Source organism: Entelurus aequoreus, linkage group LG10 (assembly GCF_033978785.1).
Source record: "Entelurus aequoreus isolate RoL-2023_Sb linkage group LG10, RoL_Eaeq_v1.1, whole genome shotgun sequence".
In the NCBI taxonomy this organism is placed as follows: domain Eukaryota; kingdom Metazoa; phylum Chordata; class Actinopteri; order Syngnathiformes; family Syngnathidae; genus Entelurus; species Entelurus aequoreus.
The window spans coordinates 36,973,556-37,000,780 of NC_084740.1; the positions used below are offsets into that span (position 1 = coordinate 36,973,556).

The 27,225-nt window shown below is 40.0% G+C and overlaps 2 protein-coding genes across 4 annotated transcripts; one reads left to right on the forward strand and one right to left on the reverse strand.

Annotated features, from left to right (window-relative positions):
* The first annotated feature begins 309 nt into the window (after positions 1-309).
* On the forward strand, positions 310-23,947 carry zgc:162872 (BAR_ACAPs and ArfGap_ACAP domain-containing protein). 2 transcript variants are annotated; one of them, XM_062060711.1, is made up of 22 exons: positions 310-668; positions 748-805; positions 2,803-2,922; positions 2,992-3,045; positions 5,237-5,295; positions 5,539-5,722; positions 5,800-5,844; positions 7,923-8,018; positions 8,125-8,199; positions 8,307-8,410; positions 11,693-11,744; positions 12,605-12,705; positions 12,767-12,878; positions 12,948-13,132; positions 15,484-15,553; positions 15,619-15,713; positions 15,778-15,857; positions 15,929-16,083; positions 16,178-16,287; positions 16,382-16,492; positions 16,596-16,657; positions 16,723-23,947. In XM_062060711.1, the coding sequence occupies exons 1-22, from the start codon at positions 613-615 to the stop codon at positions 16,836-16,838; spliced, it is 2,100 nt and encodes a 699-aa protein (XP_061916695.1). In that variant the 5' UTR covers positions 310-612; the 3' UTR covers positions 16,839-23,947. The 2 variants fall into 2 exon arrangements, with proteins under 2 accessions (XP_061916695.1, XP_061916694.1); XM_062060710.1 differs by having other exon boundaries at positions 12,767-13,132.
* wdr74 (WD repeat domain 74) lies at positions 23,493-27,213 on the reverse strand. 2 transcript variants are annotated; one of them, XM_062060712.1, is made up of 3 exons: positions 27,080-27,213; positions 24,290-24,915; positions 23,493-24,213 (listed from the first exon to the last, which is right to left on the reverse strand). In XM_062060712.1, exons 2-3 carry the CDS (start codon positions 24,893-24,895, stop codon positions 23,701-23,703), a joined length of 1,119 nt encoding a protein of 372 aa, XP_061916696.1. In that variant the 5' UTR covers positions 24,896-24,915; positions 27,080-27,213; the 3' UTR covers positions 23,493-23,700. The 2 variants fall into 2 exon arrangements, with proteins under 2 accessions (XP_061916696.1, XP_061916697.1); XM_062060713.1 differs by having other exon boundaries at positions 24,290-24,912; positions 27,080-27,210.
* Positions 27,214-27,225: the final 12 nt, after the last annotated feature.

Genomic DNA, 27,225 nt, shown 5'->3' on the forward strand with positions numbered 1-27,225 from the left:
TTTAGGTGCTTGTTTTCTGTCAGAGTCCATTATCATCGTTGTTGTGGTATAGCTGTGTAAACTTTAAAAATTGTCCAGGTCCTTGATGTCATGGACAACAATTACTCTTGCTTCTGGACCTCCATTCAGCTTGATGTAGATTTTACAGTTGGCGCTCCAAGTGCACAACCAAATATCACATATTTAAATCAAAGCACAAATTTGCCATGAATGTGACACAGGTTTGTTTTGACAATGATGAAAACCTTCCGAGCGTCAGGTCCATCAGGCGCAGTACCACTCCGGGTCGCCGGGTGACTCTGCAGGCGGAAGAGCAAGCCGGATGTAGGCAGGAGGCGGGGTTCTAAACATCCTCGAAGATGCGGACAGCTGTTGTGCAAGTTTAGCATTCACGTTAACATGCCATACAGGCGACCTGCGTGTACGCCACCTGACACGTAGCCCGAGCACGAAGCCATCCTTTCGGCGTTACGATTCTTGTCCGTCGTTAGGTTAGCGTGGGTCACACTTTTTGAATGATGCGCCTTTGCTAGCAGGCTAGCACGACGCCGCTATCCGGTTTGTTTACGAGCCACGTCACTCGGTTAACGTCTTGAACGAGCGCCCCGCAGCATGATGGAGTCGCTGCTCGACTTTGAGAAGTGCGTCAACGACGCACCTGAGTTCAGGTGAGGCGCGTTCGACACGCGACGCTACCCTCCTAAGTGCGCATGCGCTGACGTCTGACTGTGTTTACTTTCTGTTCAGACTGAACCTGGAACGGTTTGAGGCAGATGTTGCTCTCCTGGAGACACAGCTGGAAAAGGTCTGAATCGATGTCGTTCATTACTATCACTGTTATACAGAAGTGGGTAGAGTAGCCAGAAATTGTACTCAAGTAAGGGTACTGTTACTTTAGAGATGTATTACTCAAGTAAAAGTAAGGAGTAGTCACCCAAATATTTACTTGAGTAAAAGTAAAAAGTATGTTGTGAAAAAACTACTGAAGTACTGAGTAACTGATGAGTAACCTGTTTGTTTAATGATGACGGCAACAAATAATGCACAAAAACATAAAAATAACAATGAGCAAATTCAGAGCCAGGAATATCTCTTAAGAAACTAAAACAATAATATATATTAAATAATAATACATGAACATAAAAAAATGTAAGGCAAATTGAGCCACAATAACTTAACAGCACCATAGGCTCAGTAGGCAGAGATTACAAAGGAAAATAACAAGTTAGTCTTTACGCAAACCATAAACTGATAGGTGTGGGCTGCATCTGGGAACACACTGATTGGTGTTTCTATACATGCGTGTGTGTGTGTGCGACTGCGTGTGTGTCTATGAGGCTGCAGTGCGTTAATAAATGTCCCCACACGATGTACATTTGACAGTGATTCATAGCAGGGAAGCTAACATCAGCCTACGGTGACAGCCAAAATATCTACTAACGTTACTTACCTCGCGCAATGTGCTTCCTCAAATTTGATGTTGAGTTCATGTAAGCTTAAGCTTGTGACCGCCAGGCTCTGTTTGATTGGTGAAACGGAGTCAAACGTCACCAGTGACTGCATTTGATTGGTGAAACTGAGTCAAACGTCACCAGTGACTGTATTTGATTGATGAAACGCAGGCATGCGATACATCCTACTTTGAAGGTCTGTCTGACAAACCAAAACAAACAAAGCGTACGTTAACAGATCGATAAAAATCAGTAGCGAGTAGCGAGCTGAATGTAGATAAATGGAGCGGAGTAAAAGTAGCGTTTCTTCTCTATAAATATACTCAAGTAAAAGTATGTTGCATTAAAACTACTCTTAGAAGTACAATTTATATAATTAGAAGAAAATGTTAGCATGCTTAAGTTAACTTGCTAGCATGTTATCGTTTGCATGCTAACAGGTAACGAGTGTCACATACCAAGTTTAATGATTCTGGGTGAAACGGTTGCAAAACTAGCTAAAAAAAAGTTAGCATGCTAATGTTAGCATGTTAGCAAGCTAACGTGAGCATGATAATAGTTAGCTTGTGTCACATACCAAGTTATATGACTCTAAGATGTATGGCTGGGGAATTAGAGAAAAGTAAGTAAATTTAGCAAAGAAAGTTAGCACTTTAATGTTAGCATGCTTACGTTTGCATGCTAACAGTTTACAGGTGTCACGTACCAAGTTACGTGACTCTGGGGTAAACGGTTGCAAAAATAGCGCAAAAAGTTAACATGCTAATTTTAGCATGCTGGCAAGCTAACGTTAGAATGCTATCAGTTAGCATGTGTCACATAACAAGTTATATGACTGTAAGGTGTATGGCGGTCTAATTAGAGAAAAAAACCTACAATTAGCTCAAATGGTAGCATGTTCATATTAGTATGCTAGCATGCTAGCGGTTAACAAGTGAAGTGAAGTGAATTATATTTTTATAGCGCTTTTCTCTAGTGACTCAAAGCGCTTTACATAGTGAAACCCAATATCTAAGTTACATTTAAACCAGTGTGGGTGGCACTGGGAGCAGGTGGGTAAAGTGTCTTGCCCAAGGACACAACGGCAGGGACTAGGATGGCGGAAGCGGGGATCGAACCTGCAACCCTCAAGTTGCTGGCACGGCCGCTCTACCAACCGAGCTATACCGCCCCACATAAAAATATATATATATATAAAGTTATATGACTCTAAGGTAATATTATTATTGCTACATTAGCATTAGAATAAGCAATTATGAAATGTTTATTCCCTCTTGCACCACTATGTAACGTGTTGGCTTCAGGAGGTTTGATGTAACTGCTGTGTGTGTCATGTGATCTGACCAATCAGGTGATGAGGCTGTGCGGCAAGATGGTGGAGTCGGGACAAGCGTACGGCGCCGCCAATCAGCTTTTCCTGGGCAGCCTGGCCGAGCTCTTTGTGCACCACAAGGATGACGGCGTCGTCACGGTGAGAACACGTTTGTTAGCTCCGCAGCCTTGCAGAGGCGTCATTTCATGTCCCGGTTACCCCCCACAGAACTGTCTTAGCCAGTTCAAGCAAGGTCTGCAGGAGGTGCTCGCCTTCCACACGGTCAGTACATACATGCACGCACACACACTCTTGTATTTGTTACCTTCTTCAGACCTCTGAAAAATGCCTACCTCTAGTATTATAATAAAAGTTGTAATTTTACTCAATGCAACTCCAAATTTTAATTAAACTGAAAGTTTGTGCAATATTATGATACAATTTGGAATTTTACTCAATAACAGTCGCAAATTTACAGAATAAGCTTAAAAAGTCAGAATTTTACTCGACAAAAGTCACAATTTTATAAGAAAACTTAAAAATTATAATTATAATCTGAATTTTACTCGGCCAAGTTATGACAAAAGTCATAATTTTACTCCAAAAATGTGACTATTTTACAAGAACAACAAAAAAATTGGCAGTATTGTGATGAAAGTCAGAATTTTATATGACAAATGTCACCGTTTTGCATTAAAAATAATAATTTTACATAAAGTAATCATTTTACGAGAAAATATTTCAATATTACAGAAACAGAAAGTATATCCAATCCAATCCAATATACTTTATTTATATAGCACATTTAAACAACAAAATGTTTCCAAAGTGCTGCACAACAATATTAAAAACAATATTCAATTATCCTTAGCTCCACCAATGACTGAATAAAAACAAAAAATAAATACAGATAACACCAATATAAAAAAACTATATAAAATAAATATGATTAAAAATGATTTTAAAGGGTAAAACCAATTAAAACAGTAAATAGAAATAAAAATGTATTTAAAACACAGAGGACAACAGAGGACCACACAACTCACGTAGTGTTAAAAGCCAAAGAATAAAAGTGGGTCTTAAGACGAGACTTAAAACACTCCACTGTGGGAGCAGTTTGAACATGGAGGGGCAGAGTGTTCCATAGCTTAGGGCCGACCACAGAGAAGGCCCTGTCTCCCCTGGTTTTAAGTCTGGTCTTGGGCACTACGAGCTGGAGCTGGCTCTTGGACCTCAGAGCGCGCGCAGGATTGTAAATTTGGATGAGGTCTGAGATATACTGAGATGCCAGTCCATGTAAAGCTTTAAAAACAAACAGCATGGTTTTAAAATCGATTTTAAGATGAACACAGAGCCAGTGCAAACTGTCAAGAATTGGGGTTATATGCTGGCGTCTCCTGGCCCCTGTTAAAAGTCGTGCTGCCGCGTTCTGGACTAACTGCAACCGGGAGAGAGCTTTTTGGCTAATGCCAGCATAAAGTGCATTGCAGTAGTCCAGGCGACTTGAAATAAAAGCTTGCATGACTTGTTCAAAAAGGTTAAAAGATAAAAATGGTTTTACCTTTGCTAAAAGACGAAGATGATAAAAACTCAATTTTAAAACGCCATTGACTTGTTTGTCAAGATTAAAATCGCTGTCTATAGTGACGCCAAGGCTGGTGACTTTGGGATGCACATCATTTTGCAATGGTCCCAAGTCAGTAAGGGCCGGACCAAAAACTAAAATTTCCGTTTTTCCCTCATTCATTATTAAAAAATTCTGTGCTAACCAAGCCTTGACATCGCATAGACAGTTGAGAAGGGGTATCAAGGGGCCGTGGCCTTTTGAAACGAGAAATTGTTTCCAATTTTATAAGAAAAAAGGCAACACATTGTGAGAATGAGACTGCTTTTAGTTAATTTTTTTAAATTAAATTTTTTGTTTGTAATTGTTTTTTAATCTTCATTATTTACTTCAAGTTCTTACGGTATGTCTCTATATACATATTTTTTTATTTTTTTAAATACATTTTGGCTAAAGGGGGCGCATTTCAATTTCTTACACACACTTATTACATATGTTGGCAAGAGGGGGAGCACTTCACATTTTTACGCACGCTTTTTATTTCATATGTTGACCAGAGGGGGAGCACTTTTAAAACCGAAACACAGTCAATTTGAAAAATCCCTCCTTTTTGGGACCACCCTCATTTTGATAGATTTCACCACCAGGGGTGCAAATGAGACATTCTCTATTAGATGCAATGGTTTTGCATATTAGTACCATGATTTATGTCCTAACTTGTTCACCGGTCCTCATATGGAAGGTACTTTTCCATAATGATGTCTCAAGAAGAGTAAAAATACAAGAACACACACACACACACACACACACACACACACACACACACACACACACACACACACACACACACACACACACACACTCTCTCTCAGTCACGCTTAAAAGAGTGCTATCTGTATTTGTTGCCAGATGTTGTTGGACCAGACCCAGAGAGCCATCACCCAGCAGCTCACCAACCTGTGCAAGCAGTATGTCTATAATGCACACACACACACACACACACACACACACACACACACACACACACACACACACACACACACACACACACACACACACACACACACACACACACACACACTCCTCTTTCCAGTTGCATTGTTAAACCAGCTGAGACTCCACCCCCTCATGTGACACAACAACCACAATAGAGTACAATCTGACATGCACTATTTTTTTGTTCACTAAAAATGTTCCCGGGGGTTTTCGAGGTTCCTGCCGCAGCTGGCGGACACGAAGAGAGAGTTTGTGCGCATCGGCGAGGACCTGGAGACGGCGGCGCTGAAGAACGCTCAGGTGTCTCGACACAAGGCCGCCGACGCAGAGCGGGCAAGCCACCTGCTGCTCGCCACCCGCAAATGCTACCAGCATTTTGCCCTGGACTACTGTCTACAGGTACAAGGACGCCGTCTTGTGTCGGGTCAACGTGACCGTCCCACGTTGACGAGATTGTTGTAATCGTTCTTCTGCAGCTCAACACCTTCAAAACTCAGCAGAGGATTGAAGTCCTGAACTCGGTGAGTCAAGACGCAAACATTAGCATAAACCTCCCCTTGAAACCTGTTTTTCTCTTATTTGACCTACAGTACAGGCCAAACGTTTGGACACACCTTCTCATTTCAATGCATTTTTTTTTATTTTCATGACTATTTACATTGTAGGTTGTCACTGAAGGCATCAAAACTATGACACCTGTGAAGTGAAAACCATTTCAGGTGACTACCTCTTGAAGCTGATTGAGAGAATGCCAAGAGTGTGCAAAAAAGTAATCAGAGCAAAGGGTGGCTATTTTGAAGAACCAGAATATAAAATATGTTTTCAGTTATTTCACCATTTTTTGTTAAGTACATAACTCCACGTGTTCATTCATAGTTTTGATGCCTTCAGTGACAATGTAAATAGTCATGAAAATATAGAAAACACATTGAATGAGAAGGTTTGTCCAAACTTTTGGCCTGTACTGTAAATGTTTGGGGGTTAAGCCCATTACTTTGATCGCATTAATAAAAAATGCTTTAATTAGGGGTGTCCTAATCCGATATTATTGGATATCGGGCTGATATCAGCAAAAAATCGGATTATATTGGCTTGCATGTAAAATGTGTGATGCACACAGTCCTGCAGCGTGTTTACTTGTGTTAAGCCAAGTCAACATCTAAATGTCCCCCAATGAGCGCACAATTTTAGTCAAGTTGTTTACAATAGGTAAACATGGTAAGCCACTAGGAGCGAGCAGCTACACAACAGCTAAGCACACAATAGCACACAAGCTAGACATGCGTAATGAGTGTCCTTCATTGAAAGATATTGCAGTATAAAACATGACATTTGTCAATACAAACAAGTAGTAAATATTTATAGTTACATATAACTTACACGTACAAGGTCTCCAAGGTAGAAGTGTGTTAGAAAGTATCCATTAACAAACATGTCAGCATCATTCAACTTACTTCATCATGAGCTAATAACAATTAGACTTAGACAAACTTTAATGATCCACAAGGGAAATTGTTCCAAAAAGGGAAATTGTTCCAATTACCACTCCACTTCAATTAAAGACAGCATAAGTACATTCCAGAGGTAATAATAATAATCAATAAAAACATTTTCGGTACAGTAAGAAAACAACAAAATATGCATTTTTCGGTTATTTATTTACCAAATTTGTAAACAATGGCTTTATCCTTTTAACATTGGGAACACTATAATAGTTCTGCCCACGTTAATCAACATTAAACTGCCTCAAGTTGTTGCTCAGATTAAATAAAATGACAAAACTTTTCTTCTACATATAAAAAGTGCAACATTAAACAGTTTCAAGTCAACTCATCATGCTTAATTTATTACAGCATTTGGGAAGCCTGTATTTGACTTTTATCACACACAAACACACACCGCAAAATGAGCTAACGTTACGCTAAAAGCTAATTAGCCTTCACCTCAAGCCAGGACTGGGAGCGAGCTGAGCTGCAGTTTGTTTCTAGAAGGTCAACGGGCTCATATTGATGTTACTAGTAACACCTATCTGCTAACCCCACTGCAGAAGCACTGACTACATGCGCTCTGAATACGCACTGCTGATTGGCTGTTACCGCTCTGAATACGCACTGCTGATTGGCTGTTACCGCTATAGTTATAACCAATCAGATGGTTGTGTGGGTGGGACAATGCTGGGTGCTCTGTAGGAGGCAGAAAGCAGAGCGGCTTGTTAAGACTCTACTTCATATTATCGTGTGGAAACTCGTTCGGTACACCTCCAAACCGAACCGGAACCCCCGTACCGAAACGGTTCAATACAAATACACGTACCGTTACACCCCTAATATATATATACAGTATATATATATACATATACACACACGTTAGGTTGTCCAAATAAAATCAAAAATTTGATTTAAAAAAATCCATCATTTAAAGTTGTTAGAGAGGTTACAGATGGAGCCCACATAAATTGGGAGTGGTCCCATTACGGAGGGCAGTAGGCCAGCAAGAGTTGTAGTTGTGGCTGCATTAATGTTGCTGCTGCTAAAGCATTATTTATTTGGTTACTTTGTGGATTATTAAGAGTACTTTACCAGTGTGATGTGTTTGTCAGGTATTCTCCTTCGTCAACGCTCAGTTCACGTTCTTCCATCAAGGCTTCGACCTTCTCAGAGACCTGGAGCCCACTATGAGGGTCATGGCGGCGCAGGTGCGGACCTCCTGGCCCTTTGCCTCAAGCGCTTGTCTCCATACTTTGTCACGTTTGAGTATTTGGACGTCCATCCACGTGTCTTTGTCTTGTTTGTGCTCCTCAGCTGTCTCAGTGCTCGGCAGACTGTGCGAGCGGAAGAAAAGATCTGGAGAACTGTCACCTGCTGGTCCAGCAGAGAGTAAGTCAGCTGCATGGCTTTATGGCTTCATTCATGAATGGTGACAGGAGTCATTGTCTTCATTCAAATCAACAAACTAGTAAGAATAGGGTAAAACTGTACTGTAGGATGCTTCAGGAGAGACGCTGGTCAGCCCGTGTCCTGGCAGCGATGACATCATCCAAGGTTACCTTTTCAAGCGCTCTCGACGGAAGGCCAAAACCTGGAAGAGGTTAAAAATGTTAAGAAATTATGACCTGTGTGAAGTTGTCCCCTCTTATCATTGCAAATAGTAAAATAACACTGCCGTTCAGTTTTGCTGCAATTTTTTTAATCAAAATATTATAGTTTTTATGTTAACTATTATAGTTTTTATGTTATTAACGTTTTATCATTGATAACCAGTACCATAACATAAAAACTATAATAGTTAGACAAAACATGTTTTGCAGTACAAACCAGCACAAATGATTGGGACAAGTTTGGGGAGATTTTGACGTGGTGGGAGAGGGAGGTTGGTTATGAATAACAACACATTACAGTGTTTCCCATAAACTGCCAAGATACCTGTGGCGACGGGGCGTGGCTATGGGCGTGATCACCATGACATCATCAAGTAATTTGCATAATTTAGTACAATGATATGATTTTCTCTAAAAAGGCTAAAAAAATGTATACTTACTAATTAATAATAACAGTTTTGTTTTAAACGTCCATCCATCCATCCATTTTACAATATAATTACAACACTTTATGTACATATTTATATACAGATTTGAACAATAAGTTATTCACTGAATTATATTTATTCATTGTGGTTCTCACAAAAAATATATCTTATAAAAATATAAAAGCTAAAATGTCTCTTAAAGTTCTGCCCCTTTAATAAGTGCATACTAAATAATTTAACTTTAGCCTACTACTACAACCATATTATTTACCAGCAACATAAAGTGAAACAGAGGCAGAGGTGTCCTGCCACAGTCAGTAACAAATAAACAGAAAACAGTAGTGGTGGTAGATAGACACAAAGCTTCATCAAACATCTGATCCACTGAACAAAGAGCTCCAAAAATCTTGATCCTACATTTCTCTTTTGTAAAGTAAATCTGAACAGCCGATATGGGCATCTACATCAACTATATGATTTGCCTGAGAAGCTGGAAAGGACAAAAAAATAATAATAATTAAAAATAAATAAAAAATATGGAAAAAAAAAAAAAATCAAAAAAAAAATCTATTTGTGGCGGCCTTAATTCTTTCGTGGCGGGCCGCCACAAATAAATGAGTATGTGGGAAACACTGCATTAACATCAAAACTATAAAACGTTAACATCAAAACTATAATAGAAGAAAGGTTGCAGCACAAATCTATGCGACAAGTTCGGGGAGATATATTTGGGGCTGGTTATGAATAATAACATGTTATTAACATAAATATTATAATAGTTATTAACAAAAGAACAATAATTGTTAATAATAACCTAAAGACTATAATAGTTGATAATTAACATAACTATAATTGACAAAATATTTCTGCAGCACAAACGAATATGAGAATTTTGGGGACATTTTAACAATGTAGGGTGCAGGCTGGTTATGAAAAACATCCATCCATCCCATCCATTTTCTACCGCTTGTCCCTTTTGGGGCAACGGGGGGTGCTGGAGCCTATCTCAGCTGCATTCGGGCGGAAGGCGGGGTACACCCTGGACAAGTCGCCACCTCATCACAGGGCCAACACAGATAGACAGACAACATTCACACTCACATTCACACACTAGAGCCAATTTAGTGTTGCCAATCAACCTATCCCCAGGTGCATGTTTTTTGGAGGAAGCCGGAGTACCCGGAGGGAACCCACGCAGTCACGGGGAGAACATGCAAACTCCACACAGAAAATCCAGAGCCCGGGATTGAACTCAGGACTACTCAGGACCTTCGTATTGTGAGGCACATGCAGCAACCCCTGTTCCACCGTGCTGCCCTATGAAAAACATGTTAACATAAAAAATATAATAGTTAATAACATAAAAACTATAATAGTAATAACATAAAAACGACAATAGTTAATAACATAAACACTATAACAGTTAAAAATAACATAAAAACTATAATAGTTAGTAACAAAAACTATAATAGTTAATAACAAAGTATAATAGTTCACAAAAACTATAATAGTTAATAATATAATACTGTAATAGTTAACATAAAACTATAATAGGTAATAACATAAAAACTAAAATAGTTAACATAAAAGCTATAATAGTTAACATGAAAACTATAAGTTAATAAAATGAAAACTATAAGAGTTATTACGATAAAAACTATAATAGTTAATATAACAAAATCTACAATAGTTCACATAAAATCTATAATAGTTCACATAAAAGCTATAATAGTTATTTATAACATAACATCTATAATAGTTAATAACAAAAGCTATAATAGTAAACATAAAAACTAAGTTAAAAATAACATACAATCTTTAATAGTTAATAACAAAAATATAATAGTTAATAACTTAAAAACTAATAGTTAATAAAATAAAAACTAATAGTTAATAAAATAAAAACTAATAGTTAATAATAAATGATAAATGGGTTATACTTGTATAGCGCTTTTCTACCTTCAAGATACTCAAAGCGCTTTGACAGTATTTCCACATTCACCCATTCACACACACATTCACACACTGATGGCGGGAGCTGCCATGCAAGGCGCTAACCAGCACCCATCAGGAGCAAGGGTGAAGTGTCTTGCCCAAGGACACAACGAACGTGACTAGGATGGTAGAAGGTGGGGATTGAACCCCAGTAACCAGCAACACTCCGATTGCTGGCAGGGCCACTCTACCAACTTCGCCACGCCGTCCCAATAACATAAAAAATAGAATAGTTAATAATAACATAAAAAATACAATAGTTAAGAACATAAAAACTATAAATATGCTCTTGTTTTTATGCATATTTGAAATAAAAATATATCAATCAATCAATCAATAATATAAAAACTACAATAGCTAATAACATAAAACTTATAATAGCTAATAATATAAAAACTATAATAGTTAATAACATAAATTATATAATAGTTAATAACACAAAAACTATACTAGTTAACATACAATCTATAATAGTTAATAACATAAAACTATAATAGTTAATAACATCAACTCTATAATAGTTAATAACATAACAAATGTAATAGTTAATAACTTAAAAACTATAATAGACAACATAAAATTGCAGCACAAACGTTTGGGACAAGTTTGGGGAGATTTTGACAAGATGCTGGTGCTGGTAATGAATGATAAAATGTCAATAACATTTAAAACTATTGTAGACTAAAAAGTTTTCAGCACAAACGAATGGCAGTGTTATTTTTGTGCAATGATACGAGAGGCCAACTTCACACAGGTGAAGTTGTGATCTAATGTATTTTTGTATGCCTACTGTAAAATAATATTGTTTATCATTCTTTACGTGTCTTATTGTGATGATGTAATCTACAGATGCTGGTTCTTCATCAGAGACAACCAACTTCTTTACAGGAAGTCCCACAAGGTGAGATTGTTGGACTGTTTGTGCCACAAACTGATCATAAATAAAATGTGAGGTTTATTGTAGGAGCGATTACACAATAGTACCTCAATTTACAGTAAGAGTGCCCCAACTTTAAAGTGTCTTGAGATAAGAGCTTTCTTTCGGCTAACTGTTGTGCTTAAAGTTACAAGCAAAATTCTTAGTTAGTTGGCGTGGCAAACTTCAAAGTGTACCCCGCAAAATCCGACCATAACATCCGGTCTTACTCGCTAGCATTAGCTTAAAGCCAGAGATCGACATAAACTTTGTTTTTCTATTCATGGTAAGGAAGAAAGTGAGTGTGATAACATCTAAACGGGGGGTGTTTACCCATGAAAATATGGAGAAGCTGCTAATGGAGTGTTTGATGGAAATCAACTATAAGGAGATACCAGGGTAAATTCTGTACATTATTATTACTTCTTGAAACGACCGTAAATTCTATTCTATTTTTTATACAATATTTCTTATCAAAAAGTTAGTTTTTCTTTTTAAAAAGCATGTTACATAGTAAAATTGTGCTGTTTTGGGGGACCGAGAAGTGATTAAATTGAATTGGCATTCGTTGATTTGAAATGAAAGCGCTTTAAGTCAGGAGCTCCTCCCAGAGCCAATAAAGCTCATAGGTTGAGCTACTACTCTATTTGGGTGTTGTAGCGAGTATTATGTACTAATGTTTTGTGTATATTGCTCAGAGCTGTGATTCAAGGGTTGGGCTGCTACTTCGAGCCATCCCAAAATAGAAGAAGAGTTGCCAAGTTTGGAGCGCGTCTCTCTGTTTAGATGTTGTCACACGTGCACTGACCACAGCATGACGATGAAGCCATGACTTCCTCCTGCAGGAGGCGTCCGTGGTCCTGTTCGAGGACCTGAGACTCTGTGCCGTCAAGTCTTTGGACCACTTGGAGCGCCGCTTCTGCTTCGAGCTGCTCTCAGTGCAGAGGTAACGCGCACACAAATATGATGCCTAGCAAGAGCTCGTTCTGAACGCGCGTGCACGTCAGGTGTTGCCTTCTGCAGGCCGACTCGGAGCACGTCAAGTTGGCATGGGTGTCCGCCTTGCAGGGCAGCATCGACATGGCGTATCGAGAGCGAGGCGACGCCCAACCCACTCAGGCACGCCATTTACCAATAATTGACATCTTTGTCGGCGACGCGGCGTCATTGAAGTCCTGTGTCCTCCAGTCTAAGGAGCCCCTCCTTCCACGTGAAGGCGACAACTCATCGGCCAATCAGAGAACGCCGGCGCTGGTTGTGGCCTTGCAGGGCCCCGGGAACCATCGGTGCTGTGACTGCGGCCAGCAGGAACCACGGTGGGCGTCGGTCAACTTGGGCGTGACCATGTGCATCGAGTGCTCCGGGATCCACCGGTACACACATTATACATTTAGTACACATTCCACACACACACATGCTGCATTAACACACATTGTATACACACTACACTTACTACAGAAAAAGCACATTCCACATGCCCATATAGACAGACACACACACACACACTTTACGTTTACATGTACACAAATACCTGTAGACGACCCAGTCCACACATGCACTTACTTAATATACACACACTCTCCACGTACTACACACATACGACACATTCACATATACAAACACACACGTACGTATAAACTATATAGACTTATATCATCAACACAGACTACATTTTATACATATATACACACGTTCTACACTTACACACAAATACACACTGTACACTTACACACATAGCACATATAATACTCGTTCCACATATACAAGCACACAAACATTCACATTTCTACACACATTTCTAAACACACATACAGTACTACACGTACATGTACACACACAAAATCATTATACGCATTGAATAGATGCTACACATATCATACTTAATACACATTAACACGGTTACACACATGTAAACACATTTGCAGTGTATATACAGTATATAATGCGTGTGTGTGTAAATATACATATATATAGTATATACGTGTGTGTGTGTGTGTGTGTATATGTATGTATATATTGTTTATATATATATATATATATGTATATATATATATACATATATATATATATATATAGTGTATATATGTGTTTATATATATATATATTGTGTGTATATTTATATGCTGTACATAAAGTATATATACTGTATACTGTATGTATATATACACATACACATCATTGCTATATATTATATATGTGTATATATAGTATATATGTGTGTGTGTATATAGTATATACACTACCGTTCAAAAGTTTGGGGTCACATTGAAATGTCCTTATTTTTGAAGGAAAAGCACTGTACTTTTCAATGAAGATAACTTTAAACTTGTCTTAACTTTAAAGAAATACACTTTATACATTGCTAATGTGGTAAATGACTATTCTAGCTGCAAATGTCTGGTTTTTGGTGCAATATCTACATAGGTGTATAGAGGCCCATTTCCAGCAACTATCACTCCAGTGTTCTAATGGTACAATGTGTTTGCTCATTGGTTCAGAAGGCTAATTGATGATTAGAAAACCCTTGTGCAATCATGTTCACACATCTGAAAACAGTTTAGCTCGTTACAGAAGCTACAAAACTGACCTTCCTTTGAGCAGATTGAGTTTCTGGAGCATCACATTTGTGGGGTCAATTAAACGCTCAAAATGGCCAGAAAAAGAGAACTTTCATCTGAAACTCGACAGTCTATTATTGTTCTTAGAAATGAAGGCTATTCCACAAAATTGTTTGTATGACCCCAAACTTTTGAACGGTAGTGTATATACACGTACACATCATTGCTATATAATATATATTATATATGTGTATATATAGTATATATATATGTGTGTGTATATATAATATAATGTGCATAAAATATATAAACTATATATACATTCATACACATTATTGCTACATAATATATATTATACAGTATATATTTAAAAAATAAAAAAAATATATACATGCAATATATATATGTATGTGTATATATACATACATTATATACTGTATGTATGTTTATATATACAGTATATACTGTGTATGTATATACACATGCACATTATTGCTCTCTCTCTCTATATATATATATATATATATATATATATATATATATATATATATATATATATATATTATATTATATATGTAATATACAGTACAGGACAAAAGTTTGGACACACCCTCTCATTCAATGCGTTTTCTTTATGTTCATGACTATTTACATTGTAGATTGTCACTGAAGGCATCAAAACTATGAATGAACCCATGTGGAATTATGTACTTTAAAAAAAAGTGACTGAAAACATGTTTTATATTCGAGTTTCTTCAAAATAGCCACCCGTTGCTCTGATTACTGCTTTGCACACTCTTGGCATTGTCTCGATGAGCTTCAAAAGGTAGTCACCTGAAATGTTTTTTACTTCACAAGTGTCATAGTTTTGATGCGTTCAGTGACAATCTACAATAGTCATGAAAATAAAGAAAACGCATTGAAATGAGAAGGTGTGTCCAAACTTTTGACCTGTACTGTATATATATTATACGTATAAAAATATATACTATATGAGTATATATATATATATATATATATATATATATATATATATATATATATATATATATATATATATATATATATATATATATATATATATATATATATATATATATATATATATATATATATATATATGTGCTACAGTGGACACATGATGAGTGATGTCACGGCGTGTGCAGGAGCCTGGGCGTCCATCTGTCCAAGGTGCGCTCGCTCACGCTGGACTCGTGGGAGGCGGAGCAATTGAAGGTAAAAGTAATTATTTGCCGGCTGACAGGAAATAGCAAAATAAAAGCTGTGTTTCGTGTTCGTAGCTGCTGTGTATTCTCGGAAACGACGTGGTCAACGAGATCTATGAGGCGCGGTGCTCAGAGGGAGGAAGAGTAAAGCCCACCAAGGACAGCCCTCGGTAAAAACACGCAAATAACAGAAAGTGCATTCATATAAAGTCAATGGCTGATCATGTTTATTAGCGCTGAGAAAGAGGCGTGGATTCGAGACAAGTACGTGGAAAAGACGTTTGTGCGGCGAGAGAGCGGCCCAGAGCGCACACGTGAGTTCAACAGAACGCCACAAACGCCCTCTGACGCCAACATGGCGCCCTGATAATCTTCTGTGTTGCAGAGCGGGACATGGACGAGGCCGGGCTGCGTCTTTATCGGGCCGCCGTGGCTGGAGACCTGGTCGTCATGGCAACGGCTCTGGCACAGGGGGCAGAGGTCAACAGGTGCGTCGCTGAGGAGGAGGGACGCGCGGCCCTGACAGGAGCGGCCGTCGGGGTATAATTGGTCGTCATCCTTACGAAACGGGCAGAAGAACATAAGAACAACCAGCAGGTGGCGGCAGACTCACGGTCCTCTGTGCTGCCTGCAGGGGTCGCTGCTGGCCTGTGAGTTTCTGCTGCAGAACGGAGCCAACATCAACCACAGAGACCTGAGAGGACGTGGCGCACTGCACGCCGCTGCCACCGCCGGACACACGGGGTAGTTACACATGCACACACACACACACACACACACACACACACACACACACACAGGTTTGAGCTGAAGGCGACGTTCCTATTGGCTGCTGCAGGCAGGTGTGTCTCCTGTTGAAGAGAGGGGCCAATCAGTACGCTGTGGACGAGCGCGGACAGGACCCGCTGGCCATCGCCGTGGAAACGGCACACGCAGACATCGTCACGTTGTAAGAGTCAATGAACACAAACATGATTTTTGTTACCTTTTGTCTTGTATGTGAAGGTACAAGAACTGATTTTTACCTATCAAATTTGTGTTTTCTTCCTCAGGCTGCGCATGGCAAGGATGAACGAGGAGATGAGAGATTCCGAAGGAGTGTTTGGAGCAGCAGGTCGGTAACCATTGATTTATTTTTCCTCGCATGTCCGAGCGTCACTTCCGCTTGCCGTCCACCAGGAGACGACCAGACCTTTCGGGACATTTTCAGAGACTTCAGCGACATGGCGTCACATGATCCTGAGAAACTGGCCAGACGCAGGTTTAGCCGCGGCGGAGACGACCACATTCCGTGATTGGATTCCTCACTAGCTGGTCGGTACCACTTTTCACCGAGTCTTAACACGACTGAAGCGTAGAACATACAGTATGTCTTAAATAGAATATGCACGCATCATATGTAGTCACTGGAAACAATGCTAACTGTGCTGCTTTAGAATCTAAAGGGGACCTATCATGATTTTTATTTTAAAACACTTCCTTGCGGTCTAGAAAATACGTATTGGATATGCTTTGGTGTAAATTTTGCGCCGTCACTTTTACAAGCTGTTTTTTGAGTCCGTCTAGAACAGTGATCCCCAACCTATTTTCCACCAGGGACCGGTTTCATGTAGGGGTGTAACGGTACACAAAAATTTTGGTTCGGTACGTACCTCGGTTTAGAGGTCACGGTTCGGTTCATTTTCGGTACAGTAAGAAAACAACAAAATATTAATTTTTGGGTTATTTATTTACCAAATTTGCAAAATCTTCCACCAAAAATATTTTTCTTAGTGGAATATTTGATGTGAAGTAATGGGAACCTTGGATAGGTCAATAATTCATAATAACATTGATTTTGATTGAATATTATGTTTTGAGCAATGACAGTTTGAAAGAAAAAAAACAGCTTTGTTTTATTAGTCAACATTGCAACTTTTTCTAAATTACATTTAACCTTTAAGCTTTTTTATTTCACTTTTGTTATGTTTTTGTTTATTTTAATAGTATTTTTTAGAATGTGCCGTGGGCCTTTAAAACATTAGCTGTGGGCCGCAAATGGCCTCCGGGGCACACTTTTGACACCCCTGTTATAGATAATAAAACATTAAATCTGATAAATCTATGGATAAAAAGCAGAGCCTGGCGACGCATGCGCGTTTATCATAACTCTCTCGCTCTCTCTGTCTCTGCCCCTCCCTCACCAATGCTGCTGCACGCACAATTTGTTTAGTTTTCAACCCCTTCTTAACCCTGAACATACATTGAAAATACACACAACCCTAACTCAAAATGCCGGACATTTGAGGCATTTAAGAAACTCCGCCCTGACAGCTCCGCAAAAGAGGACATGTCCGGTGAAAAGAGGACGTATGGTCAGTCTATCGTAGCCCGTTAGCTGCTAGCATGCCGTGTGTTGTGCCTCGGTGTGCATTGTTTACACAACGTGCGTCACGCTACTTAATATGTCCGTGTGGAAACCCGTTCGGTACACCTCCGAACCGAACCGGAACCCCCGTACGGAAACGGTTCAATACAAATACACGTACCGTTACACCCCTAGTTTCATGTATGCATTATTTTCACGGACCGGCTTTCCACGTGTGGCAGATAAAAACAGCAAAAAAAATGTGCATGAAAAATCAACTCACCATAACACTGAAGTAACGGGAGCGTCTTTCTTTGCAAAGATATTTTCCTCGGCACGTTAATGGCATATACTATATACCAGTGTTTCTTAACCATAGGTTGTGTTGGGACGCGAGCGCCCCCTAGAATGTAACATCTGTTTTTCGTATAGGCCGCCGCGACACTCAGTTGTAATTAGGGATGGACTTCTTCACCCCAGAAGCCGATTCGATATGCATCTCGATACATGATCACCGATACGATACAGTAACGATACAATGAAGCCTCTTGCCGATACAATGCAATGCGATTCACTCCTATTCTTGATACGAGGCGATTCAAAATGATTTAATAATGATACAACATAGACCTTACAAAGGGGTTCAGTTCGATTAGTTGTTTTATTATGCAGTACCATTCGATTCAGAAATGTTTAAGTCTACATCCAGTCTCTTGCCTCAGCAGCTTAACTCTGCCTTACTCTCTGTTTGAACTTGAAGGTTGCATTTCACATTGCTTTTTTTGTGTGGAGTAAACCAATGAGCCTATTTAAAAATGACAATTCACTATTTGAAAATTAAATTAAATGTTATTATTAAGCACTCCTCTCTGCTTATTATGTTAACCCATTTTGTTTTGACAAAACATAACTTTACAATTGTAGAGGGCACTCTCCACTCCAGTATGAGCAATTTGCATGCTCAGTGCAAACAATCATGACTGTTATGCAAAGAAAAATAGTGTCTATTATACTGGTATTAACATAAATTTGTTAGTTGACCAAGTACTGAGTGTAAATAACTGTAATTTGTTTGTATGAGAAATAAATAACAAAAAACAAGTTTCTGATAAAAATAGAAATATAAAATACTATTGGCAGAAAGTTTCTGCAAACAACAATACTCTACGTCTCTTCATGTGTGTAGCCAGGTTTGTCGTGCTACTCACGATTTGATAGCAGCACGGCATTCTTTCGTATAAAACACTAAGTATTTCCATACGTTCGATTTATGCGAGTGTTTGGGAGCATCGACTATCTCATCACTGTCATCCATGTCGCGTGCACTGTTCTGTGCTGCTCCTTCCCGGAAGTGAGTTTCCTTATGTGCCCGCCCCGGAAATAGGACAGAGTCAGGGCTGCCAGTCAGATCTCACCGCAGACCTCCGTGGATCTTACGTGAAAAATAAACAACGAGTTTCTACGACAAGTGACACTGGGCTGAGCAGGAACATTTAGAACATATTAATATCGATCGAACGCATTCATTTAACTGATACAGAGAGGCAAGAGCCGATGCATCACAAACTTGCCCTGTCGTTTACCGATCCATGATGGAATTTATCGGTGCAGTCGCATCGCAAGTGTTTGATTCGAACCACCGGTGTGTATCGGTGAATCTGTCCATCCCTAGTTGTATTACACTTTTTTACCACTTATGGCAGTAATGACAATATAAAACAAACAAGAAGTCTGGCGCTAATGTCAGGGAAATTTCTTAAGCGCAAAAATTATGACTAAATTTGTGAAGCTGTATTTTAATTTGCGCTTTAATTTTATTGACAGTTTAGTTAAGAAACATATGTATCATTAATTTAGTTTATTGATTTTAGCAAAACATATTGTATGTAAATGTATATTTGGTTAGTATTTATTTTTCAAATCAGGCTGACCTAAGCCTAAGGTTTTATTTGTTCAATTAATAATATTTGTGATGAACACATGCTTTTATATCATTTGACAAGGTAGTAAACAGTAAATAGATGACATATAATTATTGAATAGGATCAAAATCAAGAGTAAGATTACTAATTCAGTGTTAATATTGGAGTGGTCCCCGGGCTCCTCTGTATTGGAAAAGTTGGGTCCCGAGGTCAAAAAGGTTAAGAACGCCTGCTATATACAATGACACTTTGCCTTTCCTTTCTTTTAAATGGACAACATTTAAATTTTTTAACAGCTGAATAGGCAGCACAGTTACAGTATAAATAAATATTTATGAATTAATTAGTCATCGTTGTTGTTAGTAAGCACATGCCTAAATTAACTTAAGCTGCATTTAAAAGTCCAATGGAAAAATTAGAGCCATTAAATGTGTACGCTTTACTATCCGATTAGTCGACTAATCGTTAAGATAGTCGTTGACTAATCGACTATCAAAATAATCGTTAGTTACAGCCGTAGTATAAATATATATCTTGAAGTCTTCACCGCTATTTTTGTTCCCCAGACATGGTCGGAATTAAATTTCATGAACATTATATAGATTCACCCGGTCACAACAATAAGTACACACACACACATTTGCCGATCAAGCCATAGTGCATAAAAACATCTGCTTCAGCAGCATTATTATGCACATGCCACGATTAGATGAAAGTAATATTTGACCAACGTTTCCACTACAGAAGAGTCCGGGGCCCACTCAAATATTAACACTGAATTAGTCATCTTACTCTTGATTTTATTCGTATTCGACAATTATATCTAACACACTTACAGTTTAAAACCTTGTCAAATGATTTAAAGCATGTGTTAAACACAAAGATTATTATCTAGGGTTAGCTAAGGCTGGTTACAAAAATGAATACTAATCAAATATACTGCAAAGGATAAGAAAAGTAAATGTTACCTATGTAATGCTAATATAAATTAATTATAACAAAATTATTAATAAATAAGAATGAAATTTAAGCGCAAATGAAAATACAGCTTCACCACTTTAGTCATGATTTTTGCGCTTAAGAAAATTCTCTATGACTTTCGCTCCAGACTCCAGTTTGTTTGAGATTGTCCTTACTGCCACATGTGGTGGAAAAGTGTATTACAACCCATACGGCTCACAGTTGAGAAACTGCTATTTATTTGGCGGCCATCTGGGCGCGAGCAACAATAGGAAAACACTGACTGCGTGGGTTCCCTTCGGGTAGGCTCCAGCACCCCCCGCGACACCAAAAGGGACAAGCGGTAGAAAATGGATGGATGGATGAAAAAACCCTGCTTTGTCATTTCTTATTTGTGTGTTTTTGTCACAGCCTGAAGCAGAGGGGGTGAGAATTGTTTAATTTTCCTGAGGGAACTCTCCTGAAGGAAGCAATAAAGTACTATCCATCTATCTATCTAAGCTACTCCCCCTCAGGCTGAGAGTTTAACTTAATGTTCAAATAAGTACGTCCACCTCGCTATGATGTCACAACGTACCCAGACTGCAAAGACCTCGCCAACAGAGGCCTTCAAAGTGGCGTGCAAGCTCACGCCAAAATGCGTGAACCTTATGATTTGGCACTGTTAAACCCGATTATCCAACATTTATAAATCAGAAAAGACGACATTCATCATGGGTCCCCTCTACGGTTTTCCTGTGGCGCCATCATCAGGTCAAGACTGGAATGACTTATGATCACATTCCTGTCCACTAACTTGTTTGCATGCTAACAACACACTAAAGTCAGAAATAGTGAAACCTCAGCGTGTTAGCACTTGTCGCTAATGCTAACGAGGCAGGCAGTCCAAGAACTGCGAGGAGATGATTTGTACAACAAGGGTGTCCAGACCTAATATCTCAATTTAATTTTCACTTTGTGCCGAGGCAATAAGAAAAAGAGCTGTGGGCTTTGGACACCCCCTTATATAAGCTGTGTCATTACCAGTGTTGGGTTAGTTACTGAAAAACAGTAACTAGTTACAGTTACTAGTTACTTTATTTCAAAAGTAACTCAGTTACTTACACCAAAAAGTAATGCATTACTGTGAAAAGTAACTATTTAGTTACTTATATATATTTTTTAATTTTTAATTTTTTTTTAAGGCCCCATTAATGCCCTTTTAGCCTTCATTTCAGTACTGTTATTGCAGTGGAGAATAATACAATGTGTTGATCAACTTGACATGCATTTGCATCACTGAACTCTGCTAAGCACTGTGGTCTACATACAACACACAAAGACAAAGATATGTTTCAAAGGGCCGATTTGTTTCAGCCAGAACAAATTGACAAAACTATTTTAAATAGCTGCAACATAACATACATAAGTAACAAACAGCCTAATAACAACATAGCTGTAAAGCAAGGAAGGCACACACTACATACACAAAGCCTAACCAGGCGTTTTTTTATCTCAAGAAATTCTGAAATAAAATCATGTCTGAAGCCCAGAACACTCTACACATTTCCCCAGTTTTAGTTTAGAGATAAGGAAAGATTGGCCTGGCCCACTAGCATCCCTCTTTTGTGAACTTTATAGTCTATACATTTAGAGTGATGTGATAATCAAACACTCTAGAAGTGTAGAATGAAAGAGCAACAGTATATAAGAGAATTGACAGAGTGTGTACCTTCAGTGCCTCGTTAAAATCCAGCCGCTGTTGCTTAGCAGGTGAAGTGTCTCTCTTTACCAGCTTCGTCAAAGCATGTTGCTTTTGTAGCTGTTTCAGCAGATTTGAATTGCTGTTTTGGGCAGTAGATAGGATCTTTGATCCAAGACACAGCTTACATTCAACTAAAATGTTATTTTCTTTGTGGTCGACAAAAGAAAAGTATTGAGAATATCTCCATGTTAAGAAACTTGGTTTCGGGCTTCGCCATGTTTTGTTAGTAAACACAGACACCCCCCCTCCCACACACACACACACATACACACAGACAGCCCGCGGCGCGCCTCTTTCTTGTCGCCTCTTCCGCAGCGCTGCAATAAAACACACTCAGATCTTCTCGGTTTCTAGCCGATACTACATAAAAAAAACCGTGAAATAACGCAGTAACGGTAACTGAGTTACTGAATATAAAAAAAATAATGCGTTAGATTACTATTTACCGCCGAAAGTAGCGGTACTTTGTAACGTGTTAGTCCCAACACTGGTCATTACCCAGCATGCACCTCGACGTTACACTCGGTGAGCTGAAAGCTTGTCTGGGACCAGTGTCAGTAATTGATTAAAACATTTTTTAAAAACTAGGAATATTCATGTTTATAAAAAGATGTTTCGCCTTGGCGCTAAGTTAACGTGCAGCTAACGTTTCTCGTTTACTCGACCAAGAAAGGGAACTTTTTTAACTGGTGGGTGTCACCTCAGTGCTTGTGATGTTTCCATCAACCAGTGGCCTTTTGTGAAGATTAGCTATTTCAAATGAAGCTCACACTGCTGCTCAGACTGAATATTTATGAAGTTGGAGGCTGCTAAAAAAAACATTTTATGTAGTTTTAATGTCTCTTATGAATTGTTTTGAATGATATATTTTATTCACCCTTGGCTGTTACAGTGTGTGATGCTAACATGTATTAAACATTTCAAACACAAAGTCTTGTTATTTTTTTTGCCTAGCAACAGAAAGTCATAAGCCGTGTTTACTATGCGCACTTATAACATTTTATTTAAAAACCAATTGAGAAATCTTTACATTATTTTCTTAACCTTTAACGACAGCCTGAATAGTTGATGCATTACTTTTGTGTTAAAGGCACTTCTACAAAAGTCGAGTTTCTTTGGCGTGTTTCAGTCCGATGAGCTTGGCGCTGCAAAGTCCCACACTGTGAACACCCCCCAAACGCCTCTCAGTTCTTCTTCCTCTTCTTTATACTCTCCTCTGGCTGCCGCTCTCCCTCCTCTGACGTCTTCCTCTTTGGTTTCTCCTCCACCTGCTCCATGGCGGCCCACACCTCATCTTCCTCCTCCTCCTCCTTTACTTCCTGGGAGGCGTCGTCCACGGCGTCCTCCAGGGGGCGGCTGGCGAGGAGGAGGCAGTTGAGGCGTGACTTGAGGTAGACCTTGTGTTGCACCTTGCGGTCCTCCAGGCTGTGGATGCGCAGGAAGCGGTCCAGGCCGCAGGACGCCACCAAGGGCTGAGAGGCGTGGCACTGCAGGCCGCGCACGCCACCCGCCAGACCTTTTAGGCAGCCCCGGACCAAACCTTTCCTCAGGTCCAGCACGGCGATCTGACCGTGAGTGTTGCCCACCACCACCGAGCCCCCGGCGGCCGGAAGAGACAGCACGGTCAGCGGGTACTCCCCGAACTTGGCTTCCATGACAGGGCGACGCTGAGGTGAGGAGGGGTCGTACACGTGGACCTGAAGGGACAAAACACCATTGATCAATATTATTTATCAATGAAAAGTGACTGAGCAGTCTTTTTACAGTGCTGACCTGATGGTAGCCCGTGCAAGTGACCACCTTATCGGACCCGGGGATAAAGGCAATGTCCTTGACCCAGTGCGGCTGCTGTAGGGCCAACCAGTCGTCCCGCAGGTTCTTGGCGGTGAACACCGGCTTGTCGGGCGTCTCCAGGTCCCAGATTTTCAGACAAGTGTTCTTTCCGCCAGTGGCCACCTTGTGCCGGTGGCTCGGGTTCTGCCTCATGCGGCACACGTCGGTACCCACGCTGAGGCTCAAGGCAGGCTTGCCGCTCTCCTCCTTCCACACTCGCAGCGCGCCACTGTCCGTGCACGTTGCCAGCGAGGTGTCGTTAAGCACGGCCAGCCCGACAAAGCTGCCCTCGCCGGGGTCCCCGCAGCGGCGAGCGTCGGTGAAGACACCCTTCTCCACACTGAAGGTCTTTACGGCGCCGTCCACAGAGGCCACCAGGACTTCGGTCTCCGTGGGGTCGGCCCAGCACAGGGCGCGCACCTCCTGCTCGCGGCTCAAGGTGCTGTTGGAGAAGTTGAAGGCTTTCTTCTGAGACACGCTGACCCCCTTCAGGATGCCCGTCTCCGAGCCGAGCCACACGGTGCACGGCCGGCTGATGTCACCCATGTCAGCGGGAGCCTTAACTGCTGTAATGACACAGTGGACTCGCTTTAACAGAGTCCGGTAAAGTAAGAAAGAGATTGGCACATTCGAAGTTATTGCATCAATAACTGAACATCAAAACTTCTTTTGCATCTTTTGAACCACTGGAATGTAGACAAAGAGCTACAAGTTGCCAAGAGAGGATTTGTCGCTGGAGCAGGGACCGTCTACAAATTGCAACCTCTTACAACATAAATGTTGACTAAATTATAACTTTATTATATACTCTACGGACTCATTATACAACATACAAACCCCGTTTCCGTATGAGTTGGGAAATTGTGTTAGATTTAAATATAAACGGAATACAACAATTTGAAAATCATTTTCAACCCATATTCAGTTGAATATGCTACAAAGACAACATATTTGATGTTCAAGTTAATAAACTTTTTTTTTTTTTCAAATCATTAACTTTAGAATTTGATGCCAGCAACACGTGACAAAGAAGTTGGGAAAGGTGGCAATAAATACTGATAAAGTTGAGGAATGCTCATCAAACACTTATTTGGAACATCCCACAGGTGAACAGGCAAATTGGGAACAGGTGGGTGCCATGATTGGGTATAAAAGTAGATTCCATGAAATGCTCAGTTATTCACAAACAAAGATGGGGCGGGGGTCACCACTTTGTCAAATTGTTGAACAGTTTAAGAAAAACCTTTCTCAACCAGCTATTGCAAGGAATTTAGGGATTTCACCATCTATGCTCCGTAATATCATCAAAGGGTTCAGAGAATCTGGAGAAATCACTGCACGTAAGCAGCTAAGCACGTGACCTTCGATCCCTCTGGCTGTACTGCATCAACAAGCGACATCAGTGTGTAAAGGATATCACCACATGGGCTCAGGAACACTTCAGAAACCCACTGTCAGTAACTACAGTTGGTCGCTACATCTGTAAGTGCAAGTTAAAACTCTCCTACACAAGGCGAAAACCGTTTATCAACAACACCCAGAAACGCAGTCAGCTTCGCTGGGCCTGAGCTCATCTAAGATAGACTGATACAAAGTGGAAAAGGGGACGGAATGGCGAAGTTGGTAGAGTGGCCGTGCCAGCAATCGGAAGGTTGCTGGTTACTGGGGTTCAATCCCCACCTTCTACCATCCTAGTCACGTCCGTTGTGTCCTTGGGCAAGACACTTCACCCTTGCTCCTGATGGGTGCTGGTTAGCGCCTTGCATGGCAGCTCCCGCCATCAGTGTGTGAATGTGGAAATACTGTCAAAGCGCTTTGAGTACCTTGAAGGTAGAAAAGCGCTATACAAGTATAACCCATTTATCATTTATTATTTAAAAGTGTTCTGTTATTAATATTCTGGTTCCTACATTATATATCAATACAGTCTGCAAGGGATACAGTCCGTAAGCACACATGATTGTGCGTGCTGCTGGTCCACTAATAGTACTAACCTTTAACAGTTAATTTTACTCATTTTCATTAATTACTAGTTTCTATGGAACTGTTTTTATATTGTTTTACTTTCTTTTTTATTCAAGAAAATGATTTTAATTTATTTATCTTATTTTATTAATTGAAAAAAAAAGGACCTTATCTGCGTGGGTTCCCTCCGGGTACTCCGGCTTCCTCCCACCTCCAAAGACATGCACCTGGGGATAGGTTGATTGACAACACTAAATTGGCCCTAGTGTGTGAATGTTGTCTGTCTATCTGTGTTGGCCCTGCGATGAGGTGGCGACTTGTCCAGGGTGTACCCCGCCTTCCGCCCGATTGTAGCTGAGATAGGCTCCAGCGCCCCCCGCGACCCCGAAGGGAATAAGCGGTAGAAAATGGATGGATGGATGGATAATACACGATTGTATATATCGGTATCGGTTGATATCGGTAACTAAAGAGTTGGATAATATCGGCAAAAAGCCATTATCGGACATCCCTACTTGAAATAGTACCAACTGTGGATTGTTGACAAAGTGCAGTCATTTTAACGGCATTATTCATAAAGTTCACTAGCTTTTAACAACACTAACACCGCGGCAATAATGAAAAAGTGGACTAGGTTTAACGGTGCCAAATGTGGTTTGTTGACAAAGTGCACCGACTTTAAAGGTGTTTTCACACAATGCGTATTAGCTTATAAACATTGCTCACACTGTAATAACGGAAAAAATGGACTAGCTGTATCCGTACCGGCGTCAAGATGATTGTGCTTCTTGTGGAATCCAAACACGTGTCTTCTCCCGGTCGCTGGGTCGCGCGTCAGTGACGTTATTCAACGTCACCAATGTCGTAACTATACCACCCCCGCCCTTTCTTACTTCGTCACTACCAGGCGC

What these genes read in the sequence shown, in the direction of transcription:
- zgc:162872 (XM_062060710.1), top strand. Translation starts at nt 613, where the DNA reads ATGATGGAGTCGCTGCTCGACTTTGAGAAGTGCGTCAACGACGCACCT. An exon ending in AGGTGCTCGCCTTCCACACG is followed by an intron (nt 3,046 to 5,236) that starts GTCAGTACATAC and finishes ATTTGTTGCCAG; the next exon opens with ATGTTGTTGGACCAGACCCA. An exon ending in CCCACCAAGGACAGCCCTCG is followed by an intron (nt 15,714 to 15,777) that starts GTAAAAACACGC and finishes CATGTTTATTAG; the next exon opens with CGCTGAGAAAGAGGCGTGGA.
- wdr74 (XM_062060712.1), bottom strand. Translation starts at nt 24,895, where the DNA reads ATGGGTGACATCAGCCGGCCGTGCACCGTGTGGCTCGGCTCGGAGACG. An exon ending in CTTGCACGGGCTACCATCAG is followed by an intron (nt 24,214 to 24,289) that starts GTCAGCACTGTA and finishes TTGTCCCTTCAG; the next exon opens with GTCCACGTGTACGACCCCTC.